At 42.2% G+C, this 26,390-nt stretch overlaps 1 protein-coding gene across 1 annotated transcript in view; it reads right to left on the minus strand.

Annotated features, from left to right (window-relative positions):
- Positions 1 to 26,390, minus strand: part of Cped1 (cadherin like and PC-esterase domain containing 1) — a 269,733-nt gene that overhangs the window by 136,915 nt on the left and 106,428 nt on the right. The window contains exon 6 of the mRNA XM_032905260.1: positions 25,745 to 25,913. Coding sequence (XP_032761151.1) covers positions 25,745 to 25,913 — 169 coding nt within the window. The remainder of the gene's footprint in view (positions 1 to 25,744; positions 25,914 to 26,390) is intronic.

Here is a 26,390-nt window from a genome sequence, read left to right on the forward strand (position 1 = left end):
AAAGGGTAGAGAACAACCTTCTAAGACCGCAGTCGTAAAGGTGGTCAGCTTGAACAGCACTGCTCATGCATACTTATAAAAAATAAATAAATCAGTCAGAGAGAGGTGTTAGCATTTATGACGTAAATCCATTCAAGCAATGAAGCCACAGGTAAGAGAGCCACAATGTGTGAATTGACATTGGAAGGAAGGGAGAAACTGAGAATGCACCAAAGTATTTGGAGGGAAGCTTTAACTTTATGCACTTGAGATCTTAAAATACTTTGAAAGTGTCCTAATTATTCACCTGATTTGCATACCTCATCACCATCTCAATGTTTCTCTTCTCCCGTGAGAGACTGGACCAATTATTCTCAGCTGATTGATTGGTTCTCGATTAACACATGCTAATAATTCTGTATCAGACCTGTTGATCTTCTTGTCTGTTCTTCTCTTTAGACTGAGATATTTTAGGCTGGGTATGACCGCCTTTACTCTGGACATCCCGGTACCTGAAGCAGGATGCGTGTTTAGTAAGGTTGTTGAATGAAGAATCCTAAATATGGCTTTATAGAAGCCCCAGAAACGTTCATTGGAGGAATTGGTTTCTACAGCTTCTAGATAACATAGTTTTAAAACAATGTATTAACTAGGGATATAGCTCAGTGGCAGAGTAGAAGACCTTTTGCTTAGTCCTGTACCACAGACACACGGGCTACTCAGTATTTGTTCCTCGTGTGAATCTCACTAGAGTGAAACAGCAGGCATTGTCTTCATAGAGACTTTTAATAAAGCCCTTGAAAAATAGGAGCCTACAGCTATTTGAAAGGTCTTTTAAGATAAAAAAAATCTAATCCTACAGCTAGAGAAAAAGTTGGAAGATTAACCAACAGTTTTTCGTAAGGTAAATACCTTGACTAACTTGGAACCTTTAGCAGAATACTAATGTATTTCGACCTGGGTTTGTATGGTGTAATATTTTACCTAATAAATCAAGTTCCCCATGGCATTTTTTAGTGTTACGGTAAATGCTAAAGAAACATGTTATCTTCTTTGCTTGAAGACTATTAGAAATTTAAGTATTAATATTTACATTAATCATGTAAAAAGGTGGGCAAATACTACCAATTGCTGGGGAAACACACATTAAAACTACAGGAAGGCAAGCTCTCAGACTGGTTAGGATGACTATTATCTGATAATCATCTTCAAAAACACTTATATTTATAGGTACCAGGAAGTCCATGAAGGAATTATGATCTGCAAACTCCACAGAGAATATAAAAAAAAAAGTGATTTCTCAAAAGCAAAAACAGGGCAGATTTATTATCATTGGCCCAGCAATGTCTCTCGGAAGACATGAGGTCAGATCTCAGAGAAATAATTGCACCCACATGCTCCTAGTAGCAATAGCTTTCATAGCTCAAAAGTGGAAGAACCAAACAGACTTTGACAAAGGAAGGGATATGAATAAGTGTTCTTCGCAGACACCAATATTACCCAGCCTTACATGGGAAAGAAGTCCTGTAACGTGTCACAATGTGGATGAACCCTGATAACATTCTCAAAGGAAGGATTCATCTCAGAAATCACAGATCCTCTCAGTATGAGGTGTCTAGAGAAGGTAAATAGGAACAGCAAAGTCCCTAGCAGAGGCTGAGCGGGGAGGGGACTAGGAAGTTGTTAGTAACAGGTAAAATAGGGTTTCAGTGGTACTCAAAGCTCTGGAGAGTATGGAACAGTATACATATGGATAACATTCTCCAACTGCACACATAAAATGGTCTCTATAGCATATGTTAGGTGCAAATTAACACAGTGAAAAAAATTCAAGCCTCTCGGCCATTTTCTATCGACTCTTGACAACAGCTAATTTCTGTCGCCAAGGTCCAAAGGAATGCTGCTTGGCTTTAATGATCAGAACTTTTCAAAACGAAGTGAAATAAAACCACACCTCATTCACTCTTCCCTCGCCCCACTGACTAGCTCCGGCAAACAGTCCAAATGCCATCTGTCTCCATGTCCTCACGGTCTCCGCCTTTTCTATGAGCAGGTTTACCCTGCGCTTGGATGTCGTTTGACCAGGGTGTGAAATAGTACACAGAAAGCTTGCATGTTGGAAAGAACAATCCAGAAGAGAAAACAAATGAGATAGCGTGCGGTTTAAGGCACGAGGGTTCCAGGTATTTGTCAACATTCAAAAGAAAAAAAAAAAACACTCAAGGTTTCCACTCACCTTCCATACAATTAAATACACAGAACCTGAGCTTCCTGCCTCTTTGTCTGAGTGAAAGTGGGAGCAAGATGTCTTTGACGGTTTTTAATGCAGATGGACTTTATTATAGAATTTAAGTCCTTTTGCTGGACATGATTATTCTGGCTTTTTTTTTTTTTCTTTTTTTCGGAGCTGGGGACCGAACCCAGGGCCTTGCGCTCGCTAGGCAAGCGCTCTACCGCTGAGCTAAATCCCCAACCCCTTATTCTGGCTTTTTGAGACCCACCAAGCATCCTGACTTTCAAACAACCAGTTTGTTTTGCAGAATCCTTAAAATGTATCTAACTTAGTTCAAATAGTTCAGAAATTTACAGTGATGTATTTCATATACAAAATATTTTTGATCGTCTTATAATTCTCAATTAAAAATATGCCCATACATTTTTGAAATTTCAGTGACCATATAGTTTTCGGCCATAAGAATAAAAATTAAAACAAAAAGCCCAAACATACTTTCCGAAGAGTTCTGATGCAGGTATTGGTCACACGCAATTGCTCAGAACAACAGAAATATATTATTAAATCTTTAATGAGATCTTTTTGATTAAAAAAGTAAATTCATATTGGAAACACAACTTTCAGATGAATATATTTTTTGTTGAATTAACTCATGTCCATCTGAAAGCACATTTCTAATTATTAAAACAGTATAAATTCAGCATCAGTTCTAATAATATTTTAGCAGCAATATGGATGAAACTTGATCACATAGATATGTAGATACATAAGGAAGACTTTACTTAAATCATTGTGAAAATTTGTTGATTTCCCCACAAAGTGTATTAGAAAGAATAACTTTAGTCCCTGCATTTGGGAGTCAGGGGCAGGCAGATTTCTGTGACTTCGTGGCCAGCCTGGGCTACATATGTTTCAGACCAGCTAGAGCTCCGTTGTGAGACTTTGTTTAAAGAAATTACATAATAATTTATCACAACATAGGAGATTTTGTCAAAAATAAATAAATGAAAGTATTTTCTGCTGATGCAGAGACTCACAGCCAAACATTCCAAGTGGAGCTTGGGGAATCTTGTGGAAGAGGAGGAGGGGAAGGCTGGGTGGGTGGGAGGCGGGGAGGGGAGAGAGATGGACTGGAAAGAGAAGAAGGAGAGGAAATAAATAAATAAATATAACTTAATAAAAAAAGGAAAAGAAAGTGATTTCTGTTGTCAAGGACTTGTTATCCAATTGTTAGCATCTTTTGCTTTCTCTAACAGATACCATATTTAAATTTTCTTGTAGGGGCGGGAGTAAAGTAATACTCCTGGTCATCTTGACAGGCCATGGAACAGTGGTTCTCAACAAACCTCAGTCTCCAAAAATATTTATATTACAATTCATCACAGTAGCAACATAATAGTTCTGAAGTAGCTATGGAATAATTTTGTGACTGGGGTCATCCCAGCATGAGGAACTACATCAAAGGGTTGCAGCATTAGGAAGGTTGATAACTGCTTCTGCAGAATACACGCGGCTTGGCACATCTGCGAGGTTTCTACATGAGGTTAGTAGAGGTGAGAAGATCCACTTAACTGCCACACCAGAGAGGAATAAGAGAGTAGGCTAAACTCCAGCAGTCATCGCTCTCTGCTTTCTGACTATGGTAACAATGTGACCACCACCTCCTTCTCCTGCCACCTGGTCTGCCATGGCGGACCCCATCCCCTGGACCTGTGAGCTCAAATAAACCTTTTCTCCCTTAAGTTGCTTTTGTTGGGAATTTTGGTAAAACAGTAAGACGAGAACCTAATATAGGGGTGAGTGTTAGCTGTGAATATTTTTTCCACTATAGAACATTCTCCACCAAAATATTAAGCCTAGATTTTCTTGTTCTCACGACGATGAGAAAAGTGCTACTCCAGAAATAAGAACCTGACTCAGAAATTCCTTCTCAGCAAGTTCAAGCTTTTAGCAGGCATACAACATGGCGTCAGAGGCACCAGACATCTCTCAGTTTTTATGGAAGCAGAAACTTGAGGTTACGAATTCCAATCACGAGCCTGAAGCCAAAGAGGAAAGTGTCACGAGCCACCGTGGTGTCGCAGCAAGTCTGCTGGGCTGCAAAGCTTGCCTGCGACTTCTACGCTGATAGCCGCCTGCCCCCTCACTGATGTGGGCAGACCGGAAGTACAATGAGGACGAGCATCTGTGGTTTTTACGTCCATAGGAAATGAACAGCTTCAAACCTCCATGCTTTTCAGAGCACGCACCTTTTCAACAACATTTCTAAAATATCATTCTCAACCATTTGAGCAAGTCATGAGCCCTCATTACTTTATGGGGGAAAAAAGAGAGAACTTTTAACAACTTAAATTGTCTGGATCAAGGGGAGGTGGCGGGGGGGAGATCTCTTGTTAAATCGGATGATTTAAGAATATAAAAATCTCGTCACTTGTTTTAGTTCGTTGAAAATGGCTTATTTTAAGGTAAACTGTGGGAGAATTGAATGAGGTGGACTTACACTGGGATACTTGTCTTGCGCATTCTTTGGAATTAAATCACAGGTTTAAGTACTAGGATGAGCTCCGAGTCCTCAATGACACAACTGACACAAATCACTTCATTAACTGATTCTTCGTGATAACCTAACGCTGTGATGCCCACACTAAGCTTAGAAAATCAGAATGCGGATTCTGCGTGATTGAAGCGGCTTCACAGTTAAACGTCTTGAACTCCCCCACAAGAATGCCAGGGGACTGGAAAGAAGCAGAATACAGGAATCTGAAGGGGTCGCCAGAAGCATAGAAAATGAACGATTTGCTTTGAATGGCAAAACCTTGCTCGCATTGTACTCGCCGGTCTCGGAGAACTGCCGGGCTGCCCTCATCATTCCTTCCAGACTTTCTCCGCAGGAAATAAAGGAGAGATTTCGCCATAAAGAGCAAAAGCTAAAGTTATAAACGTTTTATCATCGAATTATGTGTAGACCTGCTCAGTTTCTCTACATAAATGCCATTGTTCAAGCAGGTCGCAGCTCTCTCCGCTGACTTTAAAACGTAACCCTTCTTTAAGCCTCAGTAAGACCCAACCGGTCATTTGCAAACGTTTCTTCTTTTATTACCATATTAAGATGATATCGATGCTTAATATAAATGGCATATATTAATTGTGATGAGCAGTATACAAACTTATAAATACAACGTTAGAAAGATTCCTATTTCACAAAGTGAAGGAGGTTGTTCAGTGGTAAAGAACTGGCTATACAAGCATTTAGACCTAAGTCAATAATCATTAGTGCCCACTTAAAAGTTGGATTGGGGTGTAAGTCTGGGACCCCAGCACCAGGGGGACAGAGACAGGCAGATCCCTGAAGCCCACTGGCCAAGCATTGTAAATAAATCTGTGAGCACCAGGTGTGAGTGAGAAAATGTGTCTCAGAAACTAAGCCAGAAGACCTCTGGCCTCCAAGACATGTTCAGGCATGAGTACCCACACGTATCTATGTGCATGTGCACACAAACACATGTGTTCATGGGTCACATCCATACACAAGATTCCCGTCTCCTATGTCTATAAAGTGTTAGGAAATCAGAAGGAAACTATCTTTGGATATTTTAGACATTTAATGCAGATGATCTAATTTATATCTTATCAAGTCTCATGGTCAAGCACAGAGGGAAGGAAAATATATTCATTATTAAATAATAATAATAATAATAATAATAATAATAATAATAATAATAATAATGTGGGCTGAAAAGATGGCAGAGAGGCAAAGGGAGCAGACTACTTTGCTGAGGGCCCAGGTCCCGTTCCCAGCATGCCAAGCAGCTCACACCCACTGGAAGCTCCACATCCAGGGGGATCTGATGCCTCTGTCCTCCAAGAGTATATGTGCTTGGGTATCTTCCTGTACATGCATGCTCCTGTGTGCACACAGTTGCGTGCACGAACACACCCCCCCACACACAATTTAAAATAATAAAAACTTTTAAAAATGGTTCCTACTGGTACAACAAAGAGAATGATACAGCAACCAGTCCAAACTTAACTGCTGCCATGTTAAAGTGTTGAATCCATAGTAGCTTCATTACAAGCCCCCCCTGCTATTTCCTTAGCCCTCTCTTCCCCCAGCTACCGCTCTCTCACGTAAACAAAATTCAGCATTTTACGCACGCTATTTTAAGAGAGCATTTAGTTATGAGTCATCGTTTTAAAGCTGACAGTTTTATATCTGGTAAATGCGATGCTGTCTAGCACGAACTGATGTGTTCTGTTTGTTTCCGGTAGCTGAGGGCTGACTCCTATTCTTCGACAACACATTGTCTTTCCTATTGCTACCGAGTCATTGCTACCAAGTCATCCTATGGATATGAAACACATCTTTCTTCAGTTCATAGAAGACAAGAGTCCCCAGTAGTTACAATACAGCCTTCGGTACCACAAAGTGAATTAAAAAAAAAAAAATGTGAGAAGGAAACAGTAGTAGCTAAATTTCTTTAAACATTTTTTTTTTTAAATCCATGAAGTCTAAGTGGATATTCCATTGTCAGTCTTGTGACAGAGAGCCAAGGCCTTCTACTTTCATATGGTTGCACTAATTAGAATTGTAAGTCATGTGACTTAACAAAATCTCTTCTCGGTATAAGCCTATTTCACTGTAGTTAGCACGACAACATTTGAAAGGAAATCTCAAAGAAAAATTGTTCTAGGTTTCTCAACCTTTTCTTCCACACAATCTGAAAGCTGTTACACGCACACTCGTTTTGCTGAAATGTTTAAAATCAGCCTTGCCACACTGCCTTGGTAAGCACGCTGGCTCTGAATGCTTGCTTGGGGCCTCAAACTGCCAAGGGGTAATTAAGACATTCTATTCTCTGGAGATCTGGGGTCCTAATCCTAACTGACATTTATTAGCTGGCTCCTCTCCACTGGATCATGAATCTTCTTTTCCTCGTCCTTGGAGAAGGTATAAACACACACCTCTTCCCAGGTGTGTTGAAAGTTTTGGTTGGAGCCAATTACGAGAACAGATTCAGCACGCTATAAAGTGACGACTGTCTTAGAATATTACATTCCTCACGGCTCGAGCTTTTCGGAGTTTCCTTAAAATACCTTATCTGGTCTACAAATCTTGTACTTCGTTTTTCCATGCTCCCTCAGAACTCTCTCCGCATTTCCTTCCTTAGCTTTCTGCTGCTGGAACAAGATACCTGAGAAAAATTACCTTAAAGAAAGGAAGACTGCTGGGAAGGGGACGACATTTGAAATGTAAATAAATAAAATAATCAATTTAAAAAAAAAAACAGGAAGAGAGACTGGCTCGTGGTTTCTGGTCACCATTTCTGAGCTATTTTCTAGAAGTGTGTCATAATAAGAAGAGGGTGCTGCTCATTGATAAGTAGATATTAGCCCAAATGCTTGAATTACCCTAGATGCACAGAACACATGAAACTCAAGAAGGATGACCAAAATGCAAATGCTTCACTCCTTCTTTAAAAGGGGAACAAGAATACCCTTGGCAGGGAATAGGGAGGCAAAGTTTAGAACAGAGGCAGAAGGAACACCCATTCAGAGCCTGCCCCACATGTGGCCCATACATATGCAGCCACCAAACTAGATAAGATGGATGAAGCAAAGAAGTGCAGGCCGACAGGAACCGGATGTAGATCTCTCCTGAGAGACACAGCCAGAATACAGCAAATAGAGAGGCAAATGCCAGCAGCAAACCACTGAACTGAGAACGGGACCCCCGTTGAAGGAATCAGAGAAAGAACTGGAAGAGCTTGAAGGGGCTCGAGACCCCATATGAACAACAATGCCAAGCAACCAGAGCTTCCAGGGACTAAGCCACTACCCAAAGACTATACATGGACTGACCTCATAGGTAGCAATGAATAGCCTAGTAAGAGCACCAGTGGAAGGGGAAGTCCTTGGTCCTGCCAAGACTGAACCCCCAGTGAACCTGATTGTTTTGGGGAGGGCGGTAATGGGGGGAGAATTGGGAGGGGAACACCCATATAGAAGGGGAGGGGAACACCCATAGAGAAGGGGAAGGGGAGGGTTAGGGGCATGTTGGTCCGGGAAACCTGGAACGGGAATAACAATAGAAATGTAAATAAGAAAAGAAAAAAAAAAGAAAAAAAAGATTTAAAAAAAAAAAAGAAATGTAAATAAGAAATAACCAAGTTAATAAAGATGGAAAAATAAAAAAATAAAAAATAAAAAAAGAAGAGGGTGCAGGAGTAAACGTGTTCACCTCGTGGAACTTGAGTAACAGCAGGGGAGTGGCGGCTGGGAGCAAGAGATCACCCCCAAGTACATGTCCTCGGGGTTGTACTGCCTGTGAGTAGACTGTCACTCCCACCACTGAAGAACCGCCTCCTACACCTCCTTCCGGTGGAGCTGAAATCTCATCCACCCCGAGCTCTACCCAGTGTTGCCCGTGCTGAGCAACTCACGGACACTGCCGGAAACTCTTCACTGTGCCGGAAACTCTTGAGCTGTTTATTGCATTCCGGCCCACGCTGCAGTTATCTATAAATATGTATTTTTTTCCTGCCACTGCAGGTAGCGTTTCTTTTGTGAGTTCTTTTCCATCGCTCCAGCATGCACTAGTCATTCTTTGAATGATTTCTGGAAAATAAGTGTGTTGGATTAACCCGTGGGTGGTTACGGAAACAGTCGATACTGCTTTCGTTTGAGTTGCTTTTGACTTCACGAGCGAACGTAAATATCTCACGCAAGCCTGAAGAGCTAGATAGGTGTGTTCCTTCCCCACCAATGTTTATGAGAACATTTTTTTTCTCTCTCTCTCACAGGGTGAAGGTACAGCCATTAGATGAGCAGCCTTTTCTAGAAGAGAACCCATCAGACGGAACACCCTTTCCCTCTTCTCTCATGGGCTCTTGCGTCTAATTTAAAGATCTCCTTATTCTCGCATTTGTGTTTTAGCTTGTTCGAGCCTGATGATAAAAATGCCCTAATGGGAAAACACAAAACTCCTCACTTCCTATGACTTCTGTGACAGATGACTTATATTCCGGTGACCTGGCATAAGAAAATCTATTCTCTTACAGTTGTAGAAGCTGCAATTGGGGTGTCCTTGGGGCCTGCGTTTCCTGCTAAGCCTCCAGGAGACAACAATGTGTTGCTCTCTACCGCCACCTTCTGGTGGTTGTTGACATTCCGTTGAGTGCAAAGGCCTAATCTCTAATCTCTTCTTCTGTTTCTCCGGCCTTTTCTCCCTCCATGTTTCTTCCTCTTCTGTAGCAGTCATCTCTCCTGACTTTTGTCCTGTAAGGTCCTCTATCACTGGATCTGGGGTCTGCTGTGAGATCCAGGATTGCCTTAACTGTGGTAGTTCAAATAAAAATGGCCACCACATATTTGAATTATTGGTCCCTCTTTGGTGGAACTGTTTTGGGAAGGATTTAGAAATGTGGCCTTATTGGAGGTATGTCACTGGTTCTAAGGCCTTAAAATCCCATGCCAGCCCTCCCCTCACCCCTACCTGTGGAGAAAATGTAAGCTCTCGGTCTCAGCTATGGCTCCCCACGCCATGCACCCCGCCATGATGATCATGGACTCACTCAGACATTGTAAGTACCCCCCCCCCATTAAAGGCTTTCTTTTATAAATTGCCTTGGTCATGGCGTCCCTTCACAGAAATAGAACAGTAATGAAGAAATTAAGTTAGAGCATCTCCCCAGATACTGTGTCTAAATTCACAGATTTTAGGGTTGGGACATGGATAAATCTTCGGAGATGTGTGTGTAGGGAAGTAGTAAGAATTCAATCTGCTATAAAAACCAAAATCTTACAAAGAGCTTGGTTTTGAAAGGCTGTTCTCTAGCTGTTCTTAAGAAACTGTGCATGGCTACAATATAAAAATACTCTGACTATCCCGATGGTTGATGGGAGACACAGAACCAAGTTATCCTCGTGACCCTGACACCCCCATATAGCCAGATCTGTGAATGAGACTGAGCTCCACCACTAGCTGGCTGGGTAACTGGCAGCTCTCCACAAAGATCAGTGGCCAAACAGGCAATCAAGAGAAGCGGCATCCACTGCTTCTGTGAGAGAAAGCTAGCTGTGTGATGAATCAGCTTCCACCCCCACTTTGCCATTCACACTTCCCCACAAAGTTTCTTTAACCATATTTGTTTTACTAAAATTTTAAGCTAGCATAACAAAGTGGTGAGTTCCATTTGCCATTTTTGTAAATATTGTCACCTCGTTTGTTCCCCTCTCCCGTTATCCTCCTCAGACCTCTTGCTCCGTCTACTCCCCAGCCCCTGGCTCTCTCTCTCTCTCTCCTCTTCATGTTTGCCACTGCCCCATTCACAATAGCTCAGAAACATCACCAGCCTAGATGACTACCAACAAACGGGTGGAAAAGGAATACGATACAAGAACATAATAGACTGTTTTCAGCTGTGAAGAAAATTTAAAACATGACGCCTTCAGAGAAATGAAGAGAATTGGAAATCCTTATATTAAGAAACATAAGCCAAATTTAAAAAGACAAAAGCTGTAGGTATTTCTTAGATCCTCTTGCCCTGCCTCCCCATCCCACCCCCGCCCCTGCCTCAGGACCCAACAGCCTACCTGTCTCCCGGGAGTCTGCCATAACCAGGAACACAAGTGAGATTCCCCCTACCCCCATACCCACGCCAGCTGGGACCCCACAGAGCCCAGCTGATCCATGAGCATCACCTGCTTTCCTGTCTGCACCTCTACCTGAACCCCTGGCAAATCATCAGGCCTGCCCCTACTCCCACCTCTCAGCCTACCTGTCTCTTAGATCTGCCATAACCAGGGACACAAGGACACAGGAGGCCTGCCCTAACCAGAGACAGCACTGCCTGCCTCCCAGGAGGCCTGTTCTAACCTAGGACACACAGCCCTTGGAGGCAGGCTCCAGTCTGAGACACCCAGACCAATTAACACTAGATAATCAGATGGCAAACAGCAAGATCAGATCGTAAGCTACAGAAGCCAATGTAATTTGGCATCATCAGAACCCAGTTCTACCACAGCAAGCCCTGGATATTCTAACACACCTGAAGAGCAAGATTCTGAACCCAAATCCCATCTCACGTAGATGCTAGAGGCCTTGAAGGAGGATACAAATAACTCCCTTAAAGAAATGCAGGAATAGACAGGCAAATGGGCAGAAGCCCTTAAAGAAGAAACAAATGAATCCCTTAAAGTTATATAGGAAAATAAGCCAAGCAGGTGAAGGGATTGATGGTCCAAGACCTAAAAGTGGAAATAGAAACAATAAAGAAATCACAAATGGAGATAACCCTAGGCATGGAAAGCCCAGGAAAGAGATCAGGAGCTAGAGACGATAGCATCGACAACAGAGTACAAGAGGTGGGAGAGAGACTCTCAGGCACTGAAGATACCATAGAAGATATTGACACATCGGTCCCTAGAGTCTCTCTACCAACTCCAGATTTCAGTGTGTGTTTGGAGGTGTGGCATAGATAATGACTAGAAAAGGGACCATAAGGGACAAAGGAGAGATCTTGAGAGGAAGGTGATGGGATAATCGTGCCTCCATCCCATTTGATGCCTCCTCAGTCCCGCATCTCGGTAAATGCCATGATAGCTCAAATGATTGTGAGGAGTCCTCACAGATCATCTCTCATTCTCTCTGTTCTCTTTCTAATCCTAACACCAATTCTCTTCCCTTCCTCCCCTTCCCTTCCCCCTCCCTCCCTTCTCTCCTCTCCCCTCCCTTCCCCCTCCCTCCCCTCCCTCCCCCTCCCTCCTCTCCTCTCCTCTCCTCTCCCTCTTCTCTTTCTCTTCTCTTCTCTTCTCTTCTTCTCTTCTCTTCTCTTCTATCATCCAGATAGAGTTTCTCTGTGTAACAGCCCTGGCTGTCTTAGGACTTGCTTTGTGGACCAGGCTGACCTTGAACTCTCAGAGACTCCACAGAGATTTCTCTACCTCTGCCTGCAGAGTGTGCGGATATTAAAGGCATGTGCCCCACACCTGCCTAATTTGTTTCTACCTCCAAAATATGTCCTTACCTCTCCATTAGGCCCCCATCTCATCCACTTACTCTGAGCTCCCAGCATGTCATCACGCTGACCTGTGAAGAGGTTCTCTGCCTCTCCTCAGCTTCCTGGCTGGTCTGTTCTGCACACAGCAGCAGTGTGGGTATAAAATGTGCTGTCCCTGTGCCCTGACATCTCCCACCATGGGGGAGGGGCTGCATTCATCCCTTGACTGTGAGACATGTGTGACTCACCTCTTTTTCTCTGCAGCGTCCATGCACGCTCAGTATTTGTAGTGTTCTGGGAATCTGCAGACTCTCTGCTACCTAGACACTTTGGATTGTCACTTTGCTGGGAATGTTTAGTCCCAGATCTTAAAAGACACTTGGTTTCAACAGTCTAAACAGTCGTTTAGGAAGATTTTTTTAAACCTATCATATACTGGATAACACAATTATTATTTACTCCTTATACGTCTGTTTCATACCTAGTGCTATCAAAGAACTGTAATTACATTTACTTGTTTAAATGTAAGTATTTTTACATTTCTGTCCATCAATATGTACAGGAATAAACTCAACAAAAAGCAGAAATTTTATACTAAGTCACCGGGGCCTAGCTAGCATCTGTGTAGCCCATAGCAGATCCCAATGAGTATCTCAAATGGAATTTCAAAAACCTTGATTAACCTATATGAAAACTATTATTATTTCATACATCTTCAATCTGTTAGTTGAGGCTGAAACACTTACCTATGGCCACACTGATCATAAAGCTAGTTTTCCACCTTACGTCCCTTCCCAGTTCTCTACAAAGAGAGCTTTAAGATTTTTTGTTTCCTAGCCTGCATATCCACCTTACAGCTTTCAGACTAGTGATACATTTTTCTCTCCCTTTGGGTAAGACTGCAATCAAATATTTGTTTATTATTCAGTCTGAAAGGAGTCATCACTGGCCTATTCATATTTTAAATCGCATTTCTTTTTACCTTCACGGCAAAGTAAGATGAAATGCGTTTCTTTAGCCTAATGTTTTTCTTTTGTGACTTCTGAGTTTAGATAATGATTGACTCTATGGCTTGAATACAAAAATTTTCCTGGCAACGAACCCAGCAACCAAACCCCGGGAGGATCTTGCACACCTTTTGCACCCTCCAAATCTACATGGGAAAAAGATTCTGTTGTAATAGCAATTTCCGTGAAAGCATCAGCTTGGAATAGACTTTCAACAAGGAGGCAGGCTCCGGTGCCTGGAACTGCTGGGTGCTGGAAGGCACCAGGTGTTGGGAAGCTGAGCAGAAGGGAGCCATGCTGTGAATGGGTTCATGTGGCAAGGGTACCAGCGATCCCTTCTGTTTGTAGTCTCTTTGTCCAAATTTAAAGGATGTATTTCACAGTGTTCATAAGAACTGACTGCACAGGCTTTGGAGACAGGTAGGTAGGTAAATAGGTAGATAGATAGGTAGATAGAAGATAGATACATAGATAGATAGATAGATAGATAGATAGATAGATAGATAGATAGATACATAGATGATACATAGATAGATACATAGATAGATAGATACATAGATACATAGATAGATACATAGATAGATAGTAAATACATAGATAGATACATAGATAGATACATAGATAGATACATAGATAGATAGATACATAGATAGATACATGATAGATACATAGATAGATAGATACATAGATAGATAGATAGATACATAGATACATAGATACATAGATAGATACATAGATACATAGATAGATACATAGATACATAGATAGATAGATGATAGATAGATAGATAGATAGATAGATAGATAGATAGATAGATAGAATGACACAAAGGGTTGAGGGGGGTGTGCCAGTCAAGGTGTCTTTTTTGCAAACAACAAAGCAAAAAAGTATGCCTTTGTGTTGTCCTGGGTACAGAATGTAGCTCTGACCATACGTGCAGAACCATGAGAGATAGCCCAGCACTACCTTGAGTGCCGAGAGAAACCAAAGACACACTTTTAGTTCTGCACCACAGTATTAGCTCATTGGAACAAGCCAACGGCATTCAGCTTAGCAGAATCAACGATTCTATCCGAAACCAAAGGCGTAGCACAATAGAAGTAGCTGTCTCACATGTTCAGACTAAAAGCCATTATTAGTAGCTCTACAGTAATTTCTAAATGCTTTGTGTGGAAGCGGGGAAAGAATGTCCAAGGACTGACAAAGTCTGAAACCATCCCGAATAATTTTGTGGCCTAGGCAACTTAAATTGCACTGACGAATTAGCATCTTTCAGCATCTATGCTTAGAAATATGGCCATCCTACTGCAATAACCACAGACAATCATCAAATAACTCCTTAACAATAAATATGTAAAACACAATGGGGAAAAAGGGCCGAATTTCACTGCCTAAGTGTGTTCTTTTTTCTATTAGTTAGCTCAGATTATTTCTGCAACACCAGCAGAGGCCGCTTGGGGGCAGTATAGTAATTTTTTTGCATCCTGTAACTATGCCAGTTTCCTTGGTGACAAAAGATAACCGTGTCTTCCAAATGTGAAGCCACATTTTAATATATGGAAGGGAAATGGCTGTATTTCATTTTAAGCTTACAATGCATAAATCACACAAGACAAATGCAAGTCAGATTTTCTCTTGAAGGGAACAAAAGTCTGGCTTCTTTGAGCGGGCAAAGCAGTTTTACCTACTTGGCACATTCGGAACTATTTTAGATTTAGGATTTGCCGCAGCCTCTGAGACAGATATCAAGAAATAAGGAAATTGTTAATAGAAAAGTTTTTGAAAGGCAAACGTGCCAAGCTTCAAATGTACTAGTGAAAACATAACTTTGTTTTTGTACCTTAAGTTAAAATGTAAAAACTGATTGGTGTTCCTTTCTGAGTGAGAAGATTTTCTGTAATGATTAAGCACTAAAGGAATCAGGTCCCGTAGACTTCCATTGTTTTCAGTGTTACTCTGTAGTCACTTATCACAATGTAAAGTGTTTTTACTTCTACTGATTCTTTTCCAAAGTTTAACCTGTGGCATCTCTTTCCCTAAGCTTCCTGTGTTAGCTGAAGGTTGGGTTGAATCCTGGACTAAGGGTTTGCTTACTATTTAAGGGAAGAATAACTAAATGTCTCTTCTTATTTAATCAAGTACACTCATCTTTTGGCCTTTTTCCCCTGCTTCTTTACCAATGCTATTTGATTTTTTTTTTAATGTCTCCTTCTATTTCCCATCAGCAGATGCAATTTAAAATTAGCTCAATGATAGAAATCTGAGGTCAGCCTGGCTGTCAAAGTACAGGGATGAATACTTATAAAATTATACGCCTAAATGCTCCATGTGCCAGCATAGAGTGGGAACGTTCAGGAAGCCTGCAGACAGCTTTGCCCAGTTCCTGGCTGTATCGCTGGAAAATCGCCTTAGCAATTCTTACTCGAAGGAGCGAAGCGAACAAGACTTGCTGCTCTTCCAGCTCTGAACATCTTTTCGGACCAACCGGGGCAGTTTTTAAATGTTTGCAGACTAGAAAGAGTGGGGAAGGGACAATGAGAGGCCAACCAAGGCACTGAGTTCTAGGAAGCAACAGGAATCTTGTGTGAGCTGTTGCACAGTTTCCTGGCTACAGATACCCCACAATGCACTGCACATTTAAAGTGAAAGAAGATAGACTTTGAGCCAAGTGTAGTGGCTCGCACCTGCCTGCAACCCCTGAGCTTGGAAGACGGCATAGAAAATCTGTCTTAATTCCAGATCAGACGCTACTGATAAGACCCCAACTCAAAGAGCAAAAGAAAGGTTGAAAACCTATGTTTGGAAACCCTCATCATAAGAATCATGACCATTTGAGAAAGATGGTTATTTTTATTCTTTAAACATTATATTATATTTATACACATAAAGTATAGGAGTTTACTATACTTTATACTCCTTTACTAGGAGTGTGTGCACTTTTCACCTTTTTTATGTATTAGTTAAAAATAAATTTAATGTAACTATTAAAGGCACTATAAGATTTTTCAGAAATTAAAACTGCTTTCCTTTATGAATGCCTAGAATGTTCCAGAACACTGTTTAGATTAGGCCTCTTCTCTTATGGCGAGGATGGCTTATCTTATAGAAATATGGTCCTATAGGTACAACAGAATAGGGATGTCATTTTTATGCTAGAAAGAGCTACACAGATTCATTATCCAGAGCCCCTGGGAAGTCCACAGGCTCCAGTATATGGAGTAACACTTACATTTGTCCCTTCTCCAGGGACTTTCACTCCACTGTGACCCCATTAGCTTAGGCTTAGTATAGAACAAGAGAGCAGGGAAGCTGTGCAGGCATGAGGCCACACACATCTAATGTACACAAGAGAGCTCCTTTCCCATCTCCTGGTCGCTCTGAAGGAATTCTCCTATCTCCCCTGACATCACGCTGAACCCTTGCATGTTAACTCACCTCCATATTTTCATATATCACTAACTATCTAACATTAAAGGGAGTAATATTTGCTAGCAATTATTAATTGGGCTGAGATTCACTTGCGAATTTGCTTTTCTCTTGCCGTCATAAAACACCATGACCAAGGAAACTTGTAGAAGGAGGGATTTATTTGGGCTTATGGTTCCAGAGGAAAAGAGTCCATCACCATAATAGATGAAAAATGCAACAGCAAAAGGTCACCCCAGCTAGAGGAGCAAGTTGAGAGCTGGTATCCTCAACCACAGACAGGGAGCAGAGACTGAACTGGGAATGGAGCATGGTTTCTGAAACCTCACGCTCACGCATCCCCTACCTCACTCCACCCCACCTCCACAGTGACTGCTTCACCCAGCAAAGCCACGCCTCTTAAATCTATCCAAACGGCGCCACCAATTACGGACCGAGTATTCAAATGCCCGAGCCTATGGGGAACATGTCATTCAGGCCACCACACTATCAATGGGTACCACTAATTCAAACGATGGTGTTAGCCATTAATAACACCGTGGCAGAGTCCATGGCCATTGTATGGGTTTCTCAGACTCAGACTCAGGGCCTATCTCTCTGAAGTTGACGGTCGTGTGATAAAATTGCCACATTTGACTGGGAAAAAAAAAGCCATGATTAACGCATCATTCTCTTCCTATTTAGGAGAATAATTTAAGATCAATCTTAAGAATTAATGAGCCTTCAACATTATCTGACAAATCTTTTGTGGAGTACGGTTGGAAATGAATTAATGGGTAAAATGCTTTTGAGAAAACAAAATTACCATCAACGACATGAATTATTTTGAATTCACTGGAAATAAATAATAATAGTAACACTATTGTGAGATGATTAGATAAGCATTTGGTGGTTATTAGTTATTCTCTCCTTGAACATCGCTCCTATCTGCCTAATGCTGATTACCTGTGATTTCCACTTCTAGAAAACCAGACTTAACACGAGCACTTGAACACAGGCAGGTATTGGCTAAGTGATACGTCGACTCATTTTACACACGCTTGGGAGCTGACGTTTATCCACATTCCTCCTACCGATGACATAAATCTCTCAGGCCTACTGAAGGGCCAGATGCTCAGTGAAAGGCTTTTACAAGGTCTGCTCCACAGCCTGCAGTCTCAGACATAAAAAGGAACACGGGAGAAGAACGCTTGCTACGGTTGAAACCATAGTGTAGCTTTATTACAATCTCCAAAGACACTGCTCCTCTTTACCCTGGGATTGCATTAGCTGTCTCACCTGGCGTTGTAAAGCCCCTGCACCAATGGGGCTAACCCCAATCCTGCCACCGCGTCATAATGCCAAGTGGAAAAAGAAATAAGGGATCTATGCGCCCGTGCTAAGTTCTGGGCTCTCCTCTTTACACACTTTGCAGAGTTCATTGATACACAATGAACGGCAGGTCCCAGACACGGCATGGTCCCCCAAAGTGGGGATCAGCGAATAGGAACCGGTGAGCCTTCACAGTTGCTCGCTTTAACTTTGTTTTCTGCTGGGGACAGCATACGATGGCAGGGGCTGCCAGCAGTAGGTCTGGGATGGAGACACCTCAGAAGCCCGCGGCAGCTCCTTGTAAAGTAGGGTGGCATCTGGGACCCTGAGAAGCAGGCGACACATCCCTCCAGGGGACCCACCTTCTGAAATAAGAGGCTGCCTGCAGTAGGCCGGGATGGAGACATCTCAGTAGCCCGCAGCAGCTCTTTGTAAAAACTGGTTGTTCCCATTTCTCCTAACCTTAGCCCTGGACAACGGCTGCATAGATTTCATTTGTGCGCGACTGCCTTTCAGTTGGCCTTGGTGTGCATAATCATTCTATTGTATCTGACTTTCCTACTTCTTTCTCCTTCTGCTCTGGTGAATTCTGTGAAACTAGATGTTCCTTGATGTTGTGATTCTTAAACAATCGGAAATTGAGGCGTAGCAATGGCCCAGGTGCATGCTGTGTGTTTTCATCTTGGAAACAATGTAATGACTGCACAATAGTAGTTCCAGATTAATGCTTGACTTGCAAGGAAACTTTAAAGAAATTATTAGAAAATGAATTAGAGCCAACATTGGGACCCTAAGAAAGGAAAAAGTTATTGAAGTTGGGAAATAAGTGGGTTTTTGTTGTTGTTGTTGTTGTTGTTGTTGTTGTTGTTGTTGTTGTTTTCTTTTCTTTTTTTTGGAGCTGGGGACCGAACCCAGGGCCTTGTGCTTGCTAGGAAGCACTTTACCACTGAGCTAAATCCCCAACCCCAGGAAATAAGTTTTACATAACATTTGAGAGTGATTCCTGGATAAGGAAGTATAGAATATATAAAATTATGTACTAGCAAACTAAGTCAAAATATTGGGGAACAGAAAGCTAGCAGAACCACCGAGTTAAGGGTTAACTTGGTTCTTTCTGGCCACTGCCTGGCAGCTTTGCCCATGTCATTTATTGTTAGAGCTTCACAGGAAAATGCAAGTAGCTGATCTCAGAGCTTTGAGCTCTGAAGTATAATAAGTTAAAAGTTAAAGTTTAAATAATGATAAGTTTACTATTATTATTATTATTATTATTATTATTATTATTATTATTATTATTGCCACAGGCCTGGGAATAGGGGAAGCTTGAAACTTTGGGGAACAATTGTAATTCTTAGTTCTTTGTGGGATGTGGTTATTCTTCTGAATTTGATTTGGCAATGATTATACCATGTCTTTTTTCTATCTACTTTTGAATTATCAATAAAAGACTGGCGCAAGAGAAAGGTTGGAGAGCATGAGAGAGAACATGTGAAGAGTGAGTGAGAGAGAATATGAGAGAGCATGTGAAGAATGAATGAGAGAGCGCATGAGGGAGAAAAGGTGAGAGCGAGTGAGAGAGCATGAGAAGAGAGTGTAAAGAGTGAGTGAAGAGAGAATGTGAGGTGTGTATGAAGATTGTGTGTGTGAGTGAAAGGAGAGTACATTTGTTGTGTGTGAGATATGCATGAGGTGTGTATGAAGAGTGTGTGTGAGAATGAAAGGGTAATGAACAGAGGTGTGCATGAGTGTGGGAGTTTGAGAAAAGAAAACCGCAATAAAAAATAGCAGAGTGCACAAGAGAATGCAGAGTGTGTGCAGCCTCAAGCTGAGAGAGAGAGAGAGAGAGAGAGAGAGAGAGAGAGAGAGAGAGAGAGAGAGAAACTTTAAGCCTTAAAATTGCCTGTCGGTTGGAACCAAAGAGTAGTCTGTGTATATTTATTATGCGCCTTGCAGATGTCCCTGCTTCCAGTTGAGAACTCCGATCCTGTGTCGAGGCTGGACCCCGGCAGCTTTTCCACTGATGATCCTCACTTGAGAAATGGCCACATCCCTCAGACTTTTCACCTTTTAAATCAAAGTGCCCAGGAATCTGGGTGGTGGCAGCCATCTATGGCATGTACTAGAAAGCACCATTACCACCCATGTGTCATTTGCCCACACAATTTATACCACAGTAAAGCAGAGTGTCTAGCCTTAGAGCGGTCAGGAGTAAAGTAGACTCAAGCAGTTTCTTCACACCACCAAAAAGTTCCAAATGAACTTTAATTCCATTCCACAAAGATGAATGCATCGGAAGATGATTATATGCGAGGGCTATCCCCTTATAAATTTTTACTTGACATCCCATACGTCAAACAAATTTATATCTGGTACCAAGTATATGATAGCTGATCAGTGACTTCATGTAGGTTAGGCTTCAAATGGACAAAAATAAGGCTCTGACAAGTTTCCTGCCTGGAGGCACAAATCACTTTACATTACGTTTTCATCAAAACCGCCAACTACAATCACAGGTGCAAAGAATCTTCCAGCCTCATAAAAAAGTTACAGACGGCAGAGATTTCTCTCTGCTGGGTGACTCCAGATTCTGTGATTTACAGCGACTAAAGGGATAACTCATGACTTTTTACTCTAAGAACCGAGTCTAAATTTATGACATTTCTCACTGTTAATCTGTGTGATTTGTGTGTGAGGACAGCTGTGGATGCAACTAACTAAAAGTAACACTTAGAAAGTCCGTGAGAGGCTCCACTCAAGTCCCCGGAAGCTTTGAAGGAAGGCAGCAGGACATTTTTTGAATGAAATATTGCAGTGTTGAACCCATTGAAACATTGATAATGCCATGACAGAGGTGTACCTGATCGCTTCAATTCCCATGAGAGGACACAGTGAACCAACGCCGTATTTGCCTTTTGTCTGTTCCTCGTTTTTCTACCTACTCCTTTTGAATGTCAGCGTCCTCTGAGTGACTTGACACATCCCTGGAGTCTTTAAATATTTTCATCCCAACGTGACTTTTTAAAGTTGAGTTAATACGTTTTATTATTTCTCAAGTTTGCGTGTCTTGATATTTTTTTCATCTGCTCCTGGAGTGTTCCCGGATAAGGCGTCTCAGCAGCAGGCCTAATTGGAAATAAATGAGCTCACAGTCTTATCTCTCTCTGCCTTTGTGTTGCGGTGAACTGCCAGGATGCTCTATACACAGCCACCGCTAACCAGGTTAGTGGGCTTACCTCACTGAATAGGGAATAAATCACTACTGATCTAACTAAATAATTCTGCCTCTGAATAGAGGATTTGTTACACGAACACACACACACACACACACACACACACACACATCTTATGAAATTTAAGAACAGAGCACATCAGCATGCTGATATAACGTGATTAGTCTTGAGTGAGTTTGTTTACATTTTGTTCTCCACATTGGCGTGAGGAGACTTCTGTGTATTTTTACACATCTTAAAATACCAGAAGGAAAGTGTTTTCCACAATAAAAAACAGACCAGCTGAAGGAGTATGGCCTTATATTGTGAAGCTTAAGAACTCTGTTGAAGAGTAAATAAACACCACCTTTGTCTTCTGAACGCTGCATTGTCGAGCATAACGTTGACCTACTAAGGAAACAGTCACCTTATGTCTGCTAGCCCAGGAAGCCATTCTATCTCAACCTGAGAGCAGATAACCGTATCTTAGGGGTAATCAGCAAGGTCTTTTAAAAGATAAATCCAAGGAACAGAAAGAAATTGGCAAGGGCTGCATGTTTTCCTGTGCCATAGCCACGGCTCACAGCTGTCCCAAAGACACAGCAGAAAAGGGAAAAGGAGAAACAGTGAATGGAGTGGGAAATGTGCAGAAAACTGACTTCCCTGGACCTCAGGGAAAGCGCAAATAAAACAGCTGCAGAAAACGTACCTGAGGTCATTTCTACCACAGTGGGTGGACTGGCTCCTTCATAAGCAGAAAAGGAGAAACTTCTCAGGATAATTAAGATCTTGGGTTTCCCATCAGAAAGGTAAACTAGCGTAGATAAAATGAGAATGAGGGATGGGTTGGAATGATACTTCAAAGCTTGTGCCAAAGGCATTCTGAAAGCAATTTTGAGTTGGCCTAGCCTGTGGCAGCCATGGGTAGGGGAGCATACACGCCGATGAGGGAGTTGCTGGAGGCCACACGAGAGTGTCAGTGAAAGGAAAGGACTTGGCTTTCCCTACTTCCTCTGCTGTGTTGTGTTGATGCTGCTGTCTCTCTTCCCATCATGCTCCCTTCTGGGATGCTGAGTTGCAGGCACAGGACTTGAGGATAATGTCCTGCTCAGGTGAGTGGTTGAGATATGTGGTCTTCTACTTTATTAACTTACTTATCAGTCATACGCACTTTTCATTTTTAACCTTGTTTACTCTCAAACCGCCAGCCACTTTCCCTGTCTCCGTGTTCAATTGCTGTGAAGAGACACCCTGGTCAAGGCAACTTATAAAGGAAGGCCTTTACATGGGGGTTTGCTTAGAGAGTTAGTCCATGATTGTCATGCTGGAGGGGTCTGTGGCAGGCAGGCAGGCAGGCAGGCAGGCAGGCAGGCAGGCAGGCATTTTAGCAGTAGCTGAGATCTTGCATCCTGGTCCACAGGCAGCAGGTAAAGACTGGGCCTGGTGAGAATTTTTGAAACTTCAGAGTCCTCCTTAGTGACGCACCTCCTCCAAGAAACTCACACCTCATAATCCTTCCCGACCAGTTCTCCCAACTGAGGACCAAGCATTCAAACACGGAAGCCTATGGGGGCCATTCTCATTCAAAACACCACGTTCACAACCTTGGATTACATAATGACAATCGCAGTGTGCTTCCTCTCAGGGCTTTTCTGAATCTGAAAATTTGGGGAAGGGGTAAGGTAAAATTCAGAACCATCAAATGGTTGGCATCACGTCATCAGAGTAACTCTTTAGGGCTTGGTATTTTCCCTCCTTGCCTTTGCTCACACAGAAAGACTGGCCTTTCCCAAATGCTATCCCAACTGGACTACCTAAATCCACAGAAGGTAGCAAGGAGGAGAAAGTAGAGAACGCATGAGAAGCACGGACTTCTCCTGAGCAAAACACATAGCAAGCTGAGCAATCCGTGCCACACGGTAGAACTGGGACGTAATATAACCAGATTAACACAATCCAGGAAATAACCAAAGATGGAAACACAATGAAATAGAGAAGAGAAATCACCCACAGTAACAAGAGGGAATGCAGAAAGAAATGAATAGAGTAAGGGAAACTTACAGGGCGCCAGCACGTGTTATAGGTACAGACTTAGATTACTAAAGAACTGTCCTGGAAACGAATTCTTCCTGAAAGCACACAAAGAGACAGATAATCTGAGAATGTGTGTCTGTGTGTGTGTGTGTGTGTGTGTGTGTGTGTGTGTGTCTGTGTGTGTGTGTCTGTGTGTCTGTGTGTGTGTGTGTCTGTGTGTGTGTGTGTGTGTGTGTCTGTGTGTGTGTGTGTGTGTGTGTGTGTGTCTGTGTGTGTGTGTCTGTGTGTGTGTGTGTGTCTATGTGTGTGTCTGTGTGTGTGTGTGTCTATGTGTCTGTGTGTGTGTGTGTGTGTGTATTAAGAACAGAGAGCTGTCAATAGCTCAGCAGGCAAAGACACTGGCCACAGAGCCTGAGTTTGATCACTGGGACCCACTATAGAGGGAGATAAGTGACACATGAAAGTTGTTCTTTAACTCTCTCAAGTATGTCATGATCTGTGGACCCCTAACACACACCATCACCACCATCACCACCGTCGTCATCGTCGTCGTTGTCATCACCATCATCATCATCATCATCATCATCATCATCATCATCATCATCATCATCATCATCACAAATTACAGGGCCAGAAAAAGGTCCAGCAGATTTAAGCACTGACAGTCTAAGTTCCATTCCTGGAGCCCGTGTACAGATAAAAGGGGAGAACCAACTCCTGAAAGTTGTCCTCTAAGCTCGCTCACTCTCTCTCTCTCTCTCTCTCTCTCTATATATATATATATATATATATGCATGCAAGTGCATGGCTCCCACACATACCCATACACAAATGAACATAAAAATGAACAGAAACAGAAAGATCAAAATCCAGTCAATAGTAAAAGGAACGGGAAAAATTGGGAGAAAAACATTTCAAGAAGTGCTAAACACAGCCTGGTGTGACGAAGAAGGTTGCTATCCCAACATTCTAGAAGTTGATGCAGGAGGATCCTAAGTTAGACTGAGAGTCAATCTCACATAAATAACTGAATAGTAACTATCATAATAAGAAAATAAACACTGCGTGTGTCAAACCAATGGTGACTGCTGTACATATATGAAGAACAGCTTTCAAAGTTACAGAATGTTCGTGCCCTATGATGAAAAATGCTGAACTGTGGTTTTGATGAAATAAAAGGGAAGTGTACTGAACAACAAGATAAGGCAGAAGGGATAGACCCCTGAAGGTGCCTGGATGCTCTTACTGAGCTGTGGCGCTCCTCTTCCGCCTTCTGGAGTTTGAATACTTGGTTCTCAGGCCTTTGACCTCAGACAGACCTACACCACTGACTTCCCTGTCCTTAAATTTTTGTGGAATTTGTGAATAGTGTAACGTGAAGATTATATCTATGCTCAACTTCCACTCTTCAGTTAAACCGTATGAAGTTGCAATGTTTTTTTAAGGTCCCAGTGGCTAAAAACCAGCAGTCGAGTTTAATTTAGATCAATAGCAAGGGGGAAATGGGGATAGTCGTGGCGTGAGTAGCCACTGTGAAGACTTGTTGAAGACAGTGTGGAATAAATCAGGTTGGACTCCAATCATTTCAGGATTCATTGAGAAGCATAGATGTACAGACTCGAGTTCCGATGACTATTTTAAGGTTAAAGACAGCACGTTTAAGGGCTTGAGCTATCAATCCTGCTTCCTTAGATTGCGAGCTGCTGCTAGGGCTGAAGGATACCTACAGCTGTTACTAGATCTGTGAGTTTTTCGTTACAATGTTTAAATGGACAATTAAAGTGTCATTGTTACTGGAACCCTTTTGAGAGTTCAGAACATAATCAACATAAGGCAAATTCAGAAAAAGAAATCATCCCGTCACTTTTGGTCCTCAAGACCATGAGCAGCCATTGTGCCTTCTTGTGGTTTCTTTCCGTTCTCTCCTGTCTTCAATGCTCTGAACTACGATTCTCGCACAATCCAAGTTCTATCCAATGTGTTCGCAGAGAACTTATTTTGAACCAAGTTAACTCAGATTTCCTCTTATAACTCAACTTTTCGGAGATATTAGTAAGCTCTTCCTGTAAACACCCTCATTATCTCTGATACCACGGCTTGTAACGTGAGGCACGTTTCATGGCATTTTCCACCCAGCCGATACTGTCAGTATTGACTGATGTAATGAAACAGCCATTGAGTTTCCTAAAGACGGAGCAGAAAGCGTAAAGCCTAAATTATATTTTCATTTGTTACACTGACTATATTTTTTTTTCTTAAATAAATGGAAAAAAAACAGGAAAAACAGAGAACGGGCAAGAAGCTGCTGGGTAATAGGTAAAAGAACTGATGGTGGGTTAAGGAAAGGGATCCTTAGTGAATTAAGCTATTTCCAGCTCATTTTTGAACTTGCACGTATTAAATGAAAATGTCTCCTCGCAGCAATAAAAAAATGCAATCTTTGTTCAAAGGGGTTTGATAGCCATAAAGGTCAGGGAATGGCAGCCCGACCCGTTTTACTCATCTTCCGCGTTCTGCGTGAACCGACAGCTTCCGTAGGATCTTTACCTTGACAGTGAAGCGTTTCTTCTTCGGGGGGCTCCATACCGTGCCCGTTGAATGAATGAAGGCACGCAAGGGCCTTAAGGAGGTCACCAACACATACGCTTTAAGAATCACAGATAGCTCTTCTGCCCTGAAGATTGCTTCACGCGGAGCAACGACTGTAGTCTGATTCCTAAAAAAATAAATCATAGTGCTGCATTTAAAATTGAGTATGCGATGGGTGAATGAACTAAACCTTGATAAACTCCTCCCATCCCCCTTGGAGACCAGCCCCCGTCAATGGCTTTCCTGAACCGAACAGATTGCAACTGTGGATTTTTCTCTCACCACCAGGGGGTGTACAGGCACAGAGACAGGCCGTCGATGGGTAGAGTGCTTCATACTGGATGACTGAATCAAACGATTTTCCCCCAAAGGAAAACAGTACTTAGAATAATGTTTAAAAATTTCTGAAAATTAAATTAGTCACACTCTCCGTGACCTCGGATTCGTGGGGGCTGTTTGAGCAGAAGCGAATGCGAGAATGTGGGTGAGAAACACTCCCTCCCCCTCCCCTGCTTTCTTGGATGCTCTCTTCTGCTTGTGCAGACGTCGAATTATTTAACAGCAGACAGGCCACCAAGAATATGCTTGAATACTTCCCTGACTA

The sequence above is a fragment of the Rattus rattus genome, chromosome 6, assembly GCF_011064425.1.
Source record: "Rattus rattus isolate New Zealand chromosome 6, Rrattus_CSIRO_v1, whole genome shotgun sequence".
In the NCBI taxonomy this organism is placed as follows: Eukaryota; Metazoa; Chordata; class Mammalia; order Rodentia; family Muridae; genus Rattus; species Rattus rattus.